Here is a 16,990-nt window from a genome sequence, read left to right on the forward strand (position 1 = left end):
TCTTTATCAAAAGTTCGGTGCACCTTGAAATTTGACCCAGTTATTTGGTTTAGTACTACCTATAACTTGTTTAATTTTATAATGAAATACCTTTTAACTTGTTTAATTTTCTAATAAAATACCCGTTAACTTGTTTAATTTTCTAATCCAATCCCTTTTAACTTCTTTTATTTTATTTTTCAGTTTCATTAGAACATCGTCTTTGATTGGTCGGAATATCAACGTGGTACATTTTTTATTGGACTCTGCTAACCGAGAACGACGAGCCTACATTTCTAGGACCCACGCAACGTTAGTGAAGAGAGAGAACAATCAACACTTCCTACGCGACGACAGTTTAAATGGAATTTTTGTTAATCATATCAAAATTCAAGGTTGGTAATCATAATAAAATATATGGTAGTGTTTTTACTAGAAATTTGGCATAGCATGGTAGACTAAAGACTTTTGGGGCATTTTCACCATTTCTTAACTTTCTTAATTAAAGACAAAAAATTTATTGAAATAAAAATAAATGTAATTAATGTGCTTGCTTGAGTGTTTATTAAAAGCAGGTTTATTGAAAAAGGCTTGTTTAATCTCAGGGCAGCATGGCACTGATTATGGCAAGATGGTGCTAGACTATTGAGACATGGTGTCACATCAAGCCAAAACAAGCTAGGGGAAAACACTATATGGCATTTGTTAAACACTGTAACAAAGATGAAGTATTGTTCCCAATATTGCAATATACTAGACCATTTTTAACTACTTTTGGCAGTAAGCTTCCTTGACCCATGGAGAAACAAAATCATGAATTTGGTCATTCTGACCTGCCAGGAAAGTGGCTGTCGTGCACTCCATCCAGGTGATAGGTAGAGTCGACAATTTACAGCCATTTCCCATTAGTGTCATTTGAGCTAAAAAATTAAATCTATTTGAAATTATTTTGTATTTTAAACATTAAGGGGCGAATTTACAAAGCCTGTTTATATCATACATGCATGTAACTACATATACTTACAGTTCTTAAACACCTGCGTTTAAGAAAAAAAACGGCTTCGTAAAGTCGGCCCATTATGTTTCTTTTATCACCAAGTGTATATATAGTTGCATGTAACTAAAATATAGTTAAAATGCTTGAATGTTGTTGTGACTGTTTCTTCCTACAGGTGGCATTACACTGCAGGAGGGCGACATCGTCACCTTTGGCCACCCACGAGGACGGGATATTCCGTACGGAACCAGGGCCAGGCAGTCCGATTCAGAATACCAGTTTGTTGTAAGTGTTTGTTGTAATTCACAGTTCAAGGCGATAAACATAAAGTTTGTTTTGTTTAACGATACCACTTGAGCACATTGATTAATTAATCCTCGGCTATTGGATGTCAAACATTTGGTAATTCTAACATGTAGTCATCAGAGGAAACCCGCTACATATTTCTTAATGTAGCAAGGGATCTTTTATATGCACTATCCAATAAACAGGAAAGCACATACCACATCTTTTGATATGCCAGTCGTGGTGCACTGGCTGGAACAAGAAATAACCCAATGAGCCCACCGACAGGGATCAATCCCAAACCAACTGCGCATTGAGCGAGTGCTTTACCACTGGACTATGTCCCACCCCACGATAAACATAGTGCCCAAAATAATCACGCCCATAAAGAATACTACTTGAGTGGGTGTTACATTCCATAGATACTTATGCATTTCCGGTTAATTTATATATCATAGAGCATTTTTAAATTTCAAACATGCTTATTTCATTGGATAGATATTTATGCTTCACAGAGTAACTTACATGTTGTAGAACATTCACTTTTAGTGTTTATTTCATTGGATGATATGTCTTTGGTGAGATGCTGTGAATAAAATGCTGCCTTGAAAATCGTTGATATTAAAGTTGGTGCTTGAAAACTGGTTGAATTTTACAGAAATCTCCTTGATTTCAGTAAAAAGAAAATCAGTTTTTTTATTCACCCATTGGTGAGAATGTTAAATGTTCTTTATATCATACGGCCATAAAATGTATGTGTTATCAAGTTAAAAACATATGGTTGGCTGCTCCTGGATAATGACCCAGTCACCACAGACATATGGCATCCAATGGATCAATCACAATTTTAATTGATTAATCTTTGACATGTAAGTTAGCCTGAAATTCATTGCTGTGTGACGTAGTAGTGAAGCACAATAAATATGTTTTAGTTGAAAAAGATATTTAATATTATTTTAAATCTGGATTTTAAAAATTTGTAAGAAATAGAATGCAATAAATGTGTCTGTTAGATACCACTTATCTTACAACTCTTAAAAACGGGTGCAACTAATGAGCTTCTTAAAAATACTAGTGACAGAGCACTGAACATTATCCTATTTTTCACAGAATATATGTATCTTCTTGTATTCCAGAGAGATATATATATATATATGTCTCATGCTCGTGTGTCTCTTGTGTTTCAGTTGTATGTCTCTTCTTGTGTTTCAGTTGTATGTCTCTTCCTGTGTTTCAGTCATATGTCTGTTCCAGTCATATGTCTCTTGTGTTTCAGTCATATGTCTCATCTTGTGTTTCAGTCATATGTCTCATCTTGTGTTTCAGTCATGTATCTTGTGTTCCAATTGTATGTCTCTTCTTGTATTTCAGTCATATGTCTCCTGTGTTTCAGTCATATGTCTCCTGTGTTTCAGTCATATGTCTCTTGTTGTAGTCATATGTCTCTTGTGTTTTAGTCATATGTCTCTTGTGTTTCAGTCATGTCTCTTCTTGTGTTCCAGTCATATGTCTCTTATTGTGTTCCAGTCATATGTCTCTTGTGTTCCAGTCATATGTCTCTTGTGTTCCAGTCATATGTCTCATCTTGTGTTTCAGTCATATGTCTCCTGTGTTTCAGTCATATGTCTCTTGTGTTTTAGTCATATGTCTCGTGTTTTAGTCATATGTCTCTTGTGTTACAGTCATATGTCTCTTCTTGTGTTCCAGTCATATGTCTCTTATTGTGTTTCAGTTTGAGCGGTGTGATTGTACCAAACATTCACCAGTTAAGACTGAACAGAGACTAACAGAGAACACGACTGAGGTATATCAAATAGTTACTTATTACAGGCTTCTCAGGGATGCAGAAATGATAAAACATTTTAGTAGTCTGCCAGACCAGTACCAGCAAAAAAACCTTACAAGTCCAACAGAATTTCTAATAGTCCACCAGCCTTCAGAACTTCACATATGTTGTTTTCGTTTCCTATTTATTGCACAAGTTTATTTTGCTAGTTCTGTATTTACTACATACTTTTTTCTCTCTTTTTTTTAACAAAAACTATTATTTTAATTTAATATCAACAGATGTGACATAACCACACTTTCTTTAATCTATGTTCAATACTCCTTTCATGGATTTGCTTAATGTTAAGAATCTTACCCTGCAGCAATCTGTAAGTTTCAAATACATTGCAACATAATTTGTAAATCTTATATGATATAGGTTTCCTCTCAAAATCTGTGTGGTCCTTAACCATATGTCTGACACCATATAACCGTAAATAAAATGTGTTGAGTGCGTCGTTAAATAAAGCATTTCTTTCTTCTTTATATGATGTAAGAATATATTTGTAAAAGAAATATATGAGTAATAAAAAAGCGCTTTTGAAAGTTTAAAAATAACATTATATATTTTAAATGCTATGTATGAGATGTGTATTAATTTTGTTTATGTCTCTTAGGTTCAGAATCAGCCACTTCTGCCATCTGGAATTAAGCGTTCTGGTTCACCTTCTAGTACTGATGTAAAGGAGAAATTTCCTCGCTTAGATGGATCATCTACTGAAGTCAAGGAGACATTCCCTCGCTTAGATGGATCATCTACTGAAGTCAAGGAGACATTCCCTCACTTAGATGAATCATCTACTGATGTCCAGGAGACATTCCCTTGCTTAGATGGATCATCTACTGAAGTCAAGGAGACATTCCCTCGCTTAGATGAATCATCTACTGAAGTCAAGGAGACGTTCCCTCGCTTAGAAGGACCATCTACTGAAGTCAAGGAGAAATGGCCTCTTTTAGATGGATCATCTGCAGAAGTTAAGGAGAATTTTCCTCACTCCAGTGATTTGAGGGCCTGTGTCAGTATCCATGTACTTCCAGTGACAGAACCTGATGTTTCCAGTGCATTCATTCCAAATCCCTCTCGAACTAATATTCCTGTTCAGATACATTCACATCATCAGACATCTTCTGCTGATGAAGGTAACAGGACAACATCAGGTCATTCAGCAGAGCACATTGGTGATCTCACAACCACAGACTCTAATGCAGCTGATGTCGGTGAACTGAACAATTCTGCAGTCAGTGGGTTGCATGAAACACTTGGTGAGACTCCAGCTATAGATGCCAATGTATTAGCTGACTGTTGTGAACCAGGTAATGATGTGAGTGTACCAGTGGAAGATGAACCTATTGTTGAAACCACAGGACCCATTGATCCTTGCAATGATTTTGAAAAGATTGGCAGAGAAATCGTATCAGAAGATTCCTGTCATAAGCTGTCATCTGAACATGTTAGTGAGACCTCGGCTAAAGACACTAATGTGTTTAATGATGTTAGCGAGCTGGATAGTGCTGCATGTAATAGAAATCATGAAGCTGTTGGTGAGTTCAAGGCTACAGACACTAATATGTTAAACGTTTTGGGTGAGCTGGATAATTCTACAGATGGCAGACAATTAAGTGAGTCTGTTGCTGAGATAAGAGCTACAGACACTGTAACTAATTCTGGCGAGAAGGATAATTCAGTGAAAGACAGAAAGTTAAGTGAACCTGTTTGTGAGATCCCAGCTACAGACACTAATATGTTAACTGAAATTGGTGAGCAGGATAATTCTGTGAAAGACGGAAAGTTAAGTGAACCTGTCGGTGAGATCCCAGCTACAGGCACTAATATGTTAACTGAAATTGGTGAGCAGGATAATTCTGAGAAAGACGGAAAGTTGAATGAAACTGTTAGTGAGATTACAGCTACTGACTCTGATATAACGGATTTTGGTGAGCTGGATAATTCTGTGAATACACTAACTCAAGACGATCCCGTTTCTGATACGACACTAGTCGCTGATCCATGCAGAGATGGAGAAAATGCTGAGTGTGGTGAAAATATAGCTGTGCAAGATGATCCTAAAGATCCGTCAGACCATTATGGTCTACTTCAGGACATGGAATTAACACTTGCAGGATCTTCATTGAATTCAAGTGACCATGAGGAACAGCAAGGCAGTGAGAAAACACAACAGCATTCCTGCCATGAAAAGTCTGATCGTGTTGGACAGCTTCACAATGTAGATGCAAGAGAAGTCTTGGAACATTCTGTGCAGATCTCAGCATCAGCAGGAGCTTCATGGTGCACAGGTATGGAAGATCCGATACCAATGACTATGGGTGAAAGAACATTACCAACAGATCCAGGTTCACCAAGTTCAGCAGATACAGATGACCTAACCTGTATGCCTGTTCAGATTTCAATATCAGAGTGTGAGTTTGGAGAGGAACAGACAAGAAGTGATGTAGATCTTATGTGCAACGAGCAGGATCAGACTGGAAGTGAAGATGAAATGTTGGAAATGCGTGTAGACTGCCCCATTGATGAGCAGTCCAGTGGTGTTGAAAGTGCAGATGAGATGAACAATGACAATGCATCGCAGGGAAAAGAATTTGAAAACAAGTACCATAAAATATCTCTTGATACCTTCCTGAGAAAACCTGTTCACTCTGAAAAAGATTCGTCTTCAGCTGAGGGAACAAGCAGAAATTCTGTTGACATGAAAATGTTTAATCCAGACGCCTTAGTAGTGACCAGTACTCCGACAAAAAAGAGTTGCTTGACAGATTTCATTGCTTCTCCATCTTTGAAAGCTGTTACAAATCAGGACTTGGTTTGTTTCATTCAAACATCATGCCATAGTAACAGTAATGAAGAATCGTTGGATGTATTGCAGACTGTAGTTGGAACAGTGGGTAGTGGCTCACCTGACTTATTAATGAATCAAGGCATTTCTGAAAAAGGTTCTGATAGTTTAAATATCAATGCTAATGAAGAGGCTGAAATGTCGAAACATATTTCAAAGGAAAGTGTGTCTCTGAATAATGAAGATCATTCTTTTGGAAAGTCAGATGGAGATGTTTCATCATCTGTGGAAGAGTCATTTCAAGATAGAGATTTCCACCTTGTATTATCGCAATCTGCAGACAGTGTATTCTTCCGTTCACCACTTGGACACTCTGAAAACAATAATAATTATGGAGATATTATTTGCCAGCACAATGCTCCGTGTGAAACAGTTGAAAGAAATGCTGAAAGTAATGTTGAAATCAGTCATAGTATTCCATCTGCTGAAATTGCCGATAAAAATACTAAAAGTTCTGAAACTGATGTTATTAAAAGAGATGCAGGTATTTGTTGTGAAGTTGCATCCACTGAAGTGGCTGATACAAATATTGAACATTCTGAAACTGGTGTTATTCAAAGTAATTCAGACATCAGTCATAACCTTTCATCTGCTGTAGTGGTTGATCCGATTTCTAAAATTGCTGCTACTCAGAAAGATATAAACGTTTGCTCTGATGTTGATCCTGCTGAAATTGCTGATCAAGCTATTATAAATTCTGATGCTGGTGTAGCTGAAAACATTGACACTGCTGGTGAAAAGCAGAAAGTGACCACATTGGCAGATGACGAAGAAGCAACTGATTGCAGTCTCATCATCCATGCCAAGGAGAAAGGTGAATCTCCCATCCATGCAGGTGAAGCAGATGAAGGGATACAGAGTATAAAAAGCCTTGAAGATGAGGAAGCAGCTGCTGGTGACAGCTTCGTGGAAACTAGTGACAAAAACTATGATCTTGATAATGACAGTACCCCAGAAATAAGTTTAGTGTTATCAGATGATGATGAGGAAGATGAAGAATCTGTTACTATGAGTGGAGTTGAGAGACTTCCTGACAGCCAAAAAGATGGTGAAGATTCTGTTATTATGAGTGGAGTGGAGTGTCTTCCTGACAGCCAAAAGGATGGTGAAGATTATGTAGTTATAAATGGAGTGGAGAGACTTCCTGACAGCCAACAAGATGGTGAAGATTCTATAGTTATGAGTGGAGTGGAGAGACTTCCTGACAGCCAACAAGATGGTGAAGATTCTGTTGTTATGAGTGGAGTGGAGAGACTTCCTGACAGCCAACAAGATGGTGAAGATTCTGTTGTTATGAGTGGAGTGGAGAGACTTTCTGACAGTAATAACTGTGGTCAAGATTTAGTTAGGGGAGATGGACTTCCTGACATTGACAATTGTGGTGAAGATTCTGTTACAGGAGAAGGACTCCCTACTGCTGAAAATTGCAGTGAAGTTTCTGTTACTATGAGCATAGTGGAGCAAAGGTCCAGTATTGAACAGGAGGCACCTTTTGTTACAAGTAGAGAGGAGCAGCCTCCTAACAGTGAGAATGCTGGTGAAGATTTTGTAACTGGGAATGAAGATCAACCACTTCTTGATCGGCAGATTCATGACCGATCAAATGAAATCTTGGTTCAGGTAGATGGAGAGATACGAGGTGTGGAATACACCTTCCAAGGAGAAGAGAACGTAACTGCTTGTGAGAGAGGAAAGCAAATTCCTGAGGACAAGCATTGTCAGTACATCAGTGATAGTCCATTAGAAGTCTGCTTGTCTTCTGATGATGATGGTAACATCAATTCTTGTTCTGCCATGGCAATTGAAGATAAAAAGGGGAGCAGTGATTGTCATTACAGTTATTCACATATAACCACATCTGCTATAGAATGTTCCAGCAGGCATTCACCGAACTCGTCCAGTAATGATCCAAAAATGGACAGAGTTGAACAAAGTCACCCATACTCACCATACAAATCTGTATGTGAGATTTGTACATCTTCATATGAGTGTGGTTCTAAACATGAAGCAGATAGGGGAAAATCTTTAAACAGAGAATTGGATAAATTGAAGCCACCGGAAACTAAAATAGACATTGGAAATGAGGACATAAAACATTCAGAGGGTAAACTGTGTGTTTCTTCACTTGGTGAAGTTTCTAAGAGTGTCACTGATGAAGCTGGCAATGATAATTCACTCAGAGATTGTGACCAACAAATAAATTTGAGTGTTCTACAAAAGGTACAGCACATTGCAGCACAGAGTGTAGACTCTGAAAATCTGCACAGGGTGCATGTGAAACATTCAAAGAAGAAATACAAAATGAAGAAAGTTCTTTCAAATTTCTTTAAGTTGAGAAAGAAATACTATGACACTTTGTCTACAGTAGATCTATCTGCTGTCAAGAAACAAAACACCAAGCTCTATCTCGAAAGATTTTTTCAAGATAATCCTTTGAAGGAAGATAAATCCAAACCCACATCTAAAATATTGGATCAGACTAAGTCAACACCTGCAAAGGTAGCTGTTTCAGATCCTCAAGCAAACACTGTTGTCACCAAATTAAAGGGAACTTTGAATAGTCTTTCAGAGACTAATGCAGTTGAAGTGCAATCAACATCAGGACTCTCTAGTACTGTTTTCCCATCTGATTCTGTGGCTGGTCTCAAAGGTAAATTGTCCAAAGGAAACACCAATGTCAAGAATTCTGCAGAATTAAGACATGATGAGCACAGTACACACAGCTGCATGTCCCCAAGTGTTATCGAATCTGGCAGTGAGAGTTCAGAAATATATTGCCCTCGTCTACCATCTCAAGAACCTGGTGTAGAAAGTGGTTATAAAATGCACCCAGGTACAGCTGGTGATCAACCGCAATACACAGCAGGAGACATGATACATAGTTCTAATGACACCAGCAGTGGACCAAGTACCATGGCATCCCTTAACTGTGATAGTATTACAAATGAATTGTGTCTAGATTCTGACCAAACTATTATAAGTTTATATAATAGTTGTGATTCTGATGCCACACACTGTGGACCCATTACTGCCAATAAGAATAAGGTACAGAATGGTTCACAGGATGATTCCACTTCAGAAGGAATTAACTCTCTCAGTTCAGATCTTTCATGCAACACAGAAACGATCTTGGCAATAGAAGAGGAATGTGATAAAATGGCATCAACACTTGTCGCAGTTCTGGAAGAAGGTCCAAAAGCTATAGGTGCAACAGCAAAAAACATAAAAAGTAAAGAAACTGACATGGTACTGAAAGAGAATGTTGCCTCACAAGTGGATGATGGTAACGGTTCTATGACCGACTGGTCCATCCACAGTGCTTCCATCGAAATTGATATTGCACAGTCGGCCGAAATGTCTGAAGTATATGTCATGTCAAATAACAACAAAACAGGTTTTTTTGAGGATGAAAGATCCATGACTGATAACCTCCCTGAGAAAGCACAGACATGTGAGGATGTTTTGAAGACACGTTCTGGTGGTATTCCAGTGGTCCAATATGCTTCTGTAATGGGGTCAAGTCAAACAGTTGCTCATTCATCAAGTACAGACATTGGACATGCTGAAAATATCCATACTGGAGTAACGATGACGAACAGTTTTTCTGATGATGCAAAGGGTGGAGTGAATGCTGATGTTGATGGTTCTGGAATTGCATCTGCTCTCTCTGAAGGCAACAATATAGAAAATGTATTTCCAGCAGATGAATTGATCATGGACAGCCATTCAACTGTTGATGATTCTCCTCACTTTGAAGACAGCACCACTGAAAATACATTTCCAGCAAATGGGTTGATTTTGGACAACCATTCGACTGTTGAGGAAGTGGTAATAGATGTTGAGGAAAATACACACCGTCAGCAGAAACTGGAACAAGATGGGTTCTACTCAGTGAGCAACCAAAGCCCTGTAAGGATAAAATTGGAGGTTGTTGCCGAAGATGTGTGTTCCCATGGAAATAATGTTGCAGCTGCTGACGAAGTTATCATTATAGATTCAGACTCGGAACAAGAATACATTGGTATGGAATCGAGAACTGCAACACAAAAGTGTTTGGACACTAACAGACCACAAAACATTTTGAAGTCTAAGATTGATAAAAGTCTTCCATCAGCTCTTTCTCCAGAATTAAATAGAGATAACATTGTGATGAGAGATGGACAGAAGAAAAAATCAACATGTGAAAAATCATTTGATAAGGAAAAGGTTTATGCAGAGAAGAAGAAAAGTCCCCAAAAGTGTAGAAAAGATGGACTATCAGATTCTGGTATAAGAATGGATAGAAAGTCTGCCTCTAGAAAATCATCTAAGCAGTGTTCAGATTCAGAGCTTGACAGCACTCTCTCACCAAGTCGGCAAAAGAGAATTGAATCAGTTGGCAAGAAGGATTCACCTGGCTTACTGAACAAAAAATTTGCAAGACACCGTCTCTCAGTTTCAAAGGTTGGACTGAATAACAAACCAAAATCACAAACATCACCAGAAATGACTTGTCCTAATTCAAATAGTGAGGGGACTTTGAATCCTTTAGAAACAGCTAATCCTAAAGCAGACATTGAAGGAAATTTGACTCCTTTGCCCTTGGGCACCAGTATTGACATGAGCAAGTCCACTTCACGTGACTCAATTGATGATTCTTTGGACAGTTCTTCAGAGCTGCCAGAGCTAGCCTACTTCATGGGCCTCAGCCAGACCTCACAAAATAAGAAAGTGGCAGATGAAGAAACACACTTGGCAAATAAGAATGTTTCAGTAGATGAATTAATTGACCCTAGATCGTCTCACAATTCAACAGATTCTTCAGGAATGATGGATGCTGTCAATAAAGACTTTGATGCACCTTGCACAAGTTGGTCTAAAGCAGATGCTGATGATGTCTTCAAGGTTCAGAGTGTGGAAGACAAATCTACTAATACAAGAGATAAACCGATTAATACAAGAGCTTTACTTACTGAGAAAATAACTTTACCAGGTTCACCATCTGAAACACTGCCTACAATCATTTCTTCACTCGGACGAAGAACTGAGGCTTCAAGATATCGTCTTAGTTTGTCGTGTAAGAAAAAAAGTATAAAATTAGTAACCACTCCATCTTGTAGTAACATCCAAGGCAAAGAAGACTTGGATGTTTCATTAAGAAAGCAGCAAGACGTGCAAGAAGATCCTGAAGACAGAATAAGCATTCAGGATTGTTCTGGTAAAGTGGAGGAAGGTGGTTCATCAGATCTGTCTACCACCTCATCCTCAGAGTGTCCAGATGTTACAGAGATACGCAAAGATCAATTGTTGCTTACATTGAATTCTTCAAATGACTTGGCCCAAACTAAAGGTTCAAGTGGAATTGTTGCTAATGTTAGCCATGGTGCTAGCTGGTCAGAAACCAGTGACAGCAGTGAAGTTAATGTGTCTTCTTTAGGCAGTGACATTAGTGTGCATACACTAAGCAGTGGTTACGATAGTGATAGCTGGATGAAAGAAGCCTCAGCAGTAGAAGATCACTCCCATACAAAACGTGGTAAATGTGCTTTACCTTCCAAAAAAAAGTTGAAGAAAAGTTTTGACATTTTGTGTTCAGGTGAAAAGTCTGCTGAGAGTAGATTCACGAACATGCATCCATCAGGCAATGATGATGATGATGATGATGGTGGTTTACCTTGTCCATCTGGATTGCATAGTCTTCAGTCTGACCGCAGAAGTTCTCTGGATAGCAATTCATCTTCTGCAAGCACTTCCCTCTTACCCAATGACATGATCACATCAGCTATTCAATCATTCTCGCCGGATGTTGTGGTGAGGTCCACTTCAGCTACACAACCATCCTCATCTGAAGTCATGGCGAGGTCCACTTCAGCTACACAACCATCCTCATCTGAAGTCATGGCGAGGTCCACTTCAGCTACACAACCATCCTCATCTGAAGTCATGGTGAGGTCCACTTCAGCTACACAACCATCCTCATCTGAAGTCATGGCGAGGTCCACTTCAGCTACACAACCATCCTCATCTGAAGTCATGGTGAGGTCCACTTCAGCTACACAACCATCCTCATCTGAAGTCATGGTGAGGTCCACTTCAGCTACACAACCATCCTCATCTGAAGTCATGGCGATGTCCACTTCAGCTTTGTCTGTTGTTGTCAGTCCAGTGCTTGGTGATCCTGGTGAATCAGCTCATGTTCGCCGTCCGTCTGTAGCAGAGTTCTCTGATGACTCATCTGATGACAGCAGTCATGTGGACGTCAGTAAAATAATCACATCCTTGGAGAAATCTGAAGAAGCTGTGATTTCTAAACCAGGTATGTGTACAATCATCTCTAATCAGAATGGTTTGCCGTAGGTAGAAAAATATAGATGAACTACATATATTTTTAGAGTATATTCAAACATTTTTGCCTTAGACTACTAATCAGAAATGCATGTCATGGATAGAAAATAATTTAGAAGAAATGCTTGTTGTGGATTGGAAAATGATTTAGAAGATCAACCTGTATTTTAGATGGTAAAATTATCAAATTAATCTCAAGACTGCGAGTTTTTTTGTGTGAACTTGACCTTGGTTAACATTAGTATAAACAGTGTGAGACAGTAATTCCAATGTGGTATAGCATTAGCTTTTCATACAAAAAACAAATACATGTCTTACCAACCTTCATGGCATAGTGGTTACATGTAAGTTATCGGTAATAAACTTGGTAAGTACCATATTGGGTTCGCACACACAGAGAGTTGGTTGCAGACGTGTTCTGTTCAAGTCTTGAATGTAACCTTCTGAATACAGCAGGTGAGATATCTCACCCGATGTCACGCCAGTCAACACATTGCAGGGTTCAAGCTAGGCTAGAAAAACAGGGAGAAGTGACTTCTCCCTCTAGACACATTAGGAAGAAGTGAGGAACATTAGGGAGAAGTGAGGTTTGGTGAAGGAGAAATGGGAAAGAGTTCAACACGTATCAAAGGCCCTAACCATTGAAATTGGGGGTGGGTGGGGTGGGGTAACGGGTTGAACTCATGCTGAGAAATCAGATGTTTGATTTAAATCTTTGGAAAACCTTTTTTTAGATACCACTTCCTCTTGAACAAAGCCAACTTTGAAAAGACAACCAAGCCTTTGTCACGAACAAAATTTTAAACATCTATAGTCCTTCCCACATGGAATGCCTTTTTTCATACTATGAAATTTACTACAAGTTTTTTTTGTTGAGCCAATTGTTTTCTAAATTGTACACAAAAATAGTATTTTTATTTTTATTTCCAAAACGCATTTACTTTTCTTTTTACATCAAAGCAAACTGAAAATATTTACAAAAAAAATTTTTGGCAGGAAGATGGGTTGGACTATACATGTATGAATCCATATTCAGTTTGTAATAAAACAGCAGCATCTTTAACTAAATGTTTGATACAGACTCATGCTATAAGTGGTAAAATTATTTAACAAAAGTTTTGTTCTTGTGATTGTTTGCACTTGTGGCCCACTACCTCTAGTGTCGTACTTCTATTTATGTAGGTTTGTAATCTTTACTGCACATGTAATTATGTACAGTCATTTACTATGTCCAAATCAATTAATTTATTTGTGTATAAGTTTACAAGAACTGTGTTTGTTGTCAATCTCTAATCACAAAGGTAAAACAATGTTTTTTTGCAGCTATTCATATGGTTGGTCACATGATCTCCTTTCACGTGACCAGCTAGTGATAGGCAGCCATCTAGAGCTGTAGTACTCGGTCGTAGACACAAGGTCTGCATCAATTAACTGAATGGCATAAGAAGGAGATTTCTGTTTATTGACATTAACAAATTCCAATTAGGCTCGCAGAGAAACAAAGAAGACCTATTAATGATCTTTAAACAGACTCCATGTTTGAAAGCGATGAATCTTGAAAAGTCAGCAACATTGAACATTATTTTTAACAAGTTATTTTTGTTTTTGATTTAGTTATTCAGTTAGTTCCCTTGCGTTTATAAAACAGTACGTAACAAATGAAGAATAGCAATAAAATATTGTGTTGTTCCCCAATGTATTATTAATAAATATAATTTGACGGAAATAACCGAGTCCACTGGCTGATTGCAAAATGTGGTCACGTGATCTTTGGAAAAAAATGAGGTGAAATGTACCGATACTTCCGAGGGGAAAAAAGCCTGAATCATTGGGATATATTTTTTGTTTTTTTAAAAGAAAGCAACTTAAAACTTCACCATGGATGAAAAGTTAGGCAAAGTTTAGTGTGAAAGGGAGATTATTTCGCCCATGTCGCTCTCTTGCATGGTCTCTGCACTGTACACTATACAGTGCATTCCCCAATTCATATTTCCTGCCGTTTTGCTAATGGCACTCACTGGAAGTAATAATAAACCACAGGAAATAGATTAACTGAGTGTATGGCAGCTTTAGTTTCATTTTTCAAATGAAATACCTGGGTATTTTGAGTTGAAAAAGTAATTTTCGGCAAGTATTTTCACTAGACAACAATGGCGTAACGTCGTGGTCATTTTGATGAATTGATAGCTGAATGTGGCAGCTAATTTGATAATAAATTTGATTGTTTTATCAACAACAAAAATCACAAAATTCTGGTGAGAAAAACAGTAATTGGGACTAATAGACATAAATACTGGATATCTGGTCACACATTTCCGTAAGTAAATGCAACTTCTAAAAAATTTTGCCTAATTTTAATCAACATTAACTAATCTAAAATATCTTTAAAATTAAAGAAAACAACAAAAATAATACTTACCAATTCAAATATGAACTTTATTTTATGTATTTATAACAAATTTAAGTTATAAACTTATACCCTCTCAAAATGGTTTTTGTCCCAAATTAATCCAGTCGTCAAAGGTTAAATCTTATGCCACAGACCTTTAGTTTGTATTACATTGTTGTACAATTCCAGCTGAATAAAATCCCTATAATCAGTGCCTGCCACTATTTGTCTCTTCTTTCAAAACCAGTCACGGATTCAGCCAGTGGCATCATCGAGCTTACATCCAAGCCAAAGCCGCTGTCTTCTGGGGATAGTGACTCATGCAGTGACCTGCCAGCATTAGAACCTGCTGATGATTACCCTCAGTCTCCAGTTTACCCTATTGATGGAGTTGAGGGGAACATCCTTAGCTTAGAAGACGATGTAATGGAAAGTACGGATGGAATTAGTGTTCCAGATAAAAAGGAGGAACTTAGAAAAAGAGCAGATTATAGTGAAAATGATGACAGTGATATCCATAGTTTAGAAGACGATGTCATGGAAAGTACAGATGTTGGAGGTGGTGCTGCAGGCAAAAAGGAGGGATTTATAGAAAGTGGTGATTCTAGTGAAAGTGATGAGGACAGTGATGAGGAAGATGATAATGAAGACAATGTTAATGATGATGCCGTTGATGATGATGATGATGATGATAGGGACAGTGATGCTGATGGTGGTATGAGGGATAGTGGTAAGGATGATGGAAATTCTGATGATTATGAATGTGATGCAACAGAACGTGATGCAGATGAAAGTAATGATAATGCAGACAATGATGGTAATGGAAATGATAGTGATAGGAATCTTGATGATGCAGATGATAACAATGTTGATGGTACCACCGATTCCTGGAAATATGTTGCTGACACAGACAAAAATAGTGATGCTGTTCCTTTAAATGCTGATTATGATTCTGATGATAATAAAAGCAACCATGATGATGACTGGAAGCATGATGATGTAGACGAAGACAGCGATGGTGACCATGTTGTTTCTGGTGAAGGACACCATGATGATACAGATAATAAACAAATTGATGGACACAATGCTGCTTTGAAGTATGCTCATGATGACGTTTTGGAGTGTGATGATGTAGATGGTGCTAGCAATGATGATTATACAGAAAGCAGCAATGATGACAGGACCTGTGATGATGTCAACAAAAATGATGATGATGTAGATATAAGCATTGACGAAAGGAACTATGATGACACCGATAATAAACAGATTGATGGACACAATGATATTTTGGTGTCTGGTAATGTTGATGTGTATACCAATGATGATGGGCAAAATGATAATTGGGTATATGAGAATGATGACTTAAAATATGGTTGTATTAACATTTATGATGGTCAGGACAGAATTGGCTCTGACCATGAGAATGATGAAGTCAACCGTCTTGATGATGATAGTGCAGCTTTTACTACTCGACTTTCAGGATCAGATGACAAGATTGCTAACAACAGATTGTCTCGAACTTTTGATGATTATGACTCTCTTGCTATTTCCATTGTAGGTGCAGGTACACAATGTAATGATGAAAATGCATTTTGTGTGGGTGATTTTTGCACAAACTGTGAGCAAGATGAGATGGATGTGGTGCCTTGTACAGAGGATGAAGATTCGTCCAGTCTAGATGACTTGCCTTTGCTTTCTGGAAAACGAAAACTTCAGGGTTTGTCCACTACTCCATCAAAGAGAAGGTGTAGAAATTCCTCAAAAGAAAACTTGGTGTATCAGGATCTTGTCTGCAACCAATCAAGACATGCATTAGAAGATGAGGTACCAATTCCCAGCCAATCGGGATCAGAGTCTGATGAACAGGGTCCTGTATACAACCAGTCAAAACATACATTAGAAGAACATGGTCTCATCTTTAACAAATCAAGAAATGGACAGGAATCTATCTCTGCAAAGGAAACAGCCACAAAACCCAAACACTCGGTTGATGAGGATCATTCAGCTGATACATCGGTGGACACCATCTTTCCAGCCACACAAGCCCTGGATGATCTTTCTTCCAGCCAGTTGTCACAGATGGACAGACGACTGGACAAGATGGTCAATTCTACATCGGGAAGTTTGAAGGTGAATCGGATGCTGCAGAGGCTGAGAGCTAAGTCCAGACTGGCAGATGACAAAACAAAGACTACAGCGGGGAAAGGGTATACTGCAGGATCGCACGCTCATCCATCTGGGCAGCCGACACCTTCACTTGATGACTCTACTGCTGGAACAAGCTCAGAGGGAAATGAGGATGATGTTATGAAAATTGAAACATTCATAACACGGTAA

The 16,990-nt window shown here is 38.2% G+C and overlaps 1 protein-coding gene and 1 long non-coding RNA gene across 2 annotated transcripts; both read left to right on the forward strand.

Annotated features, from left to right (window-relative positions):
- Positions 1 to 326: 326 nt before the first annotated feature.
- Positions 327 to 3,852, forward strand: LOC121388715. The gene is made up of 4 exons (XR_005960001.1): positions 327 to 374; positions 1,152 to 1,261; positions 2,994 to 3,065; positions 3,706 to 3,852. It is a non-coding gene; the product is annotated as an uncharacterized LOC121388715 (long non-coding RNA).
- A 193-nt stretch (positions 3,853 to 4,045) lies between these two features.
- On the forward strand, positions 4,046 to 16,990 carry LOC121388428. The gene is made up of 3 exons (XM_041519742.1): positions 4,046 to 4,087; positions 4,210 to 12,235; positions 14,901 to 16,990. Exons 1-3 carry the CDS (start codon positions 4,046 to 4,048, stop codon positions 16,988 to 16,990), a joined length of 10,158 nt encoding a protein of 3,385 aa, XP_041375676.1.

Source organism: Gigantopelta aegis, chromosome 14, assembly GCF_016097555.1.
Source record: "Gigantopelta aegis isolate Gae_Host chromosome 14, Gae_host_genome, whole genome shotgun sequence".
NCBI classification, from domain to species: Eukaryota; Metazoa; Mollusca; class Gastropoda; order Neomphalida; family Peltospiridae; genus Gigantopelta; species Gigantopelta aegis.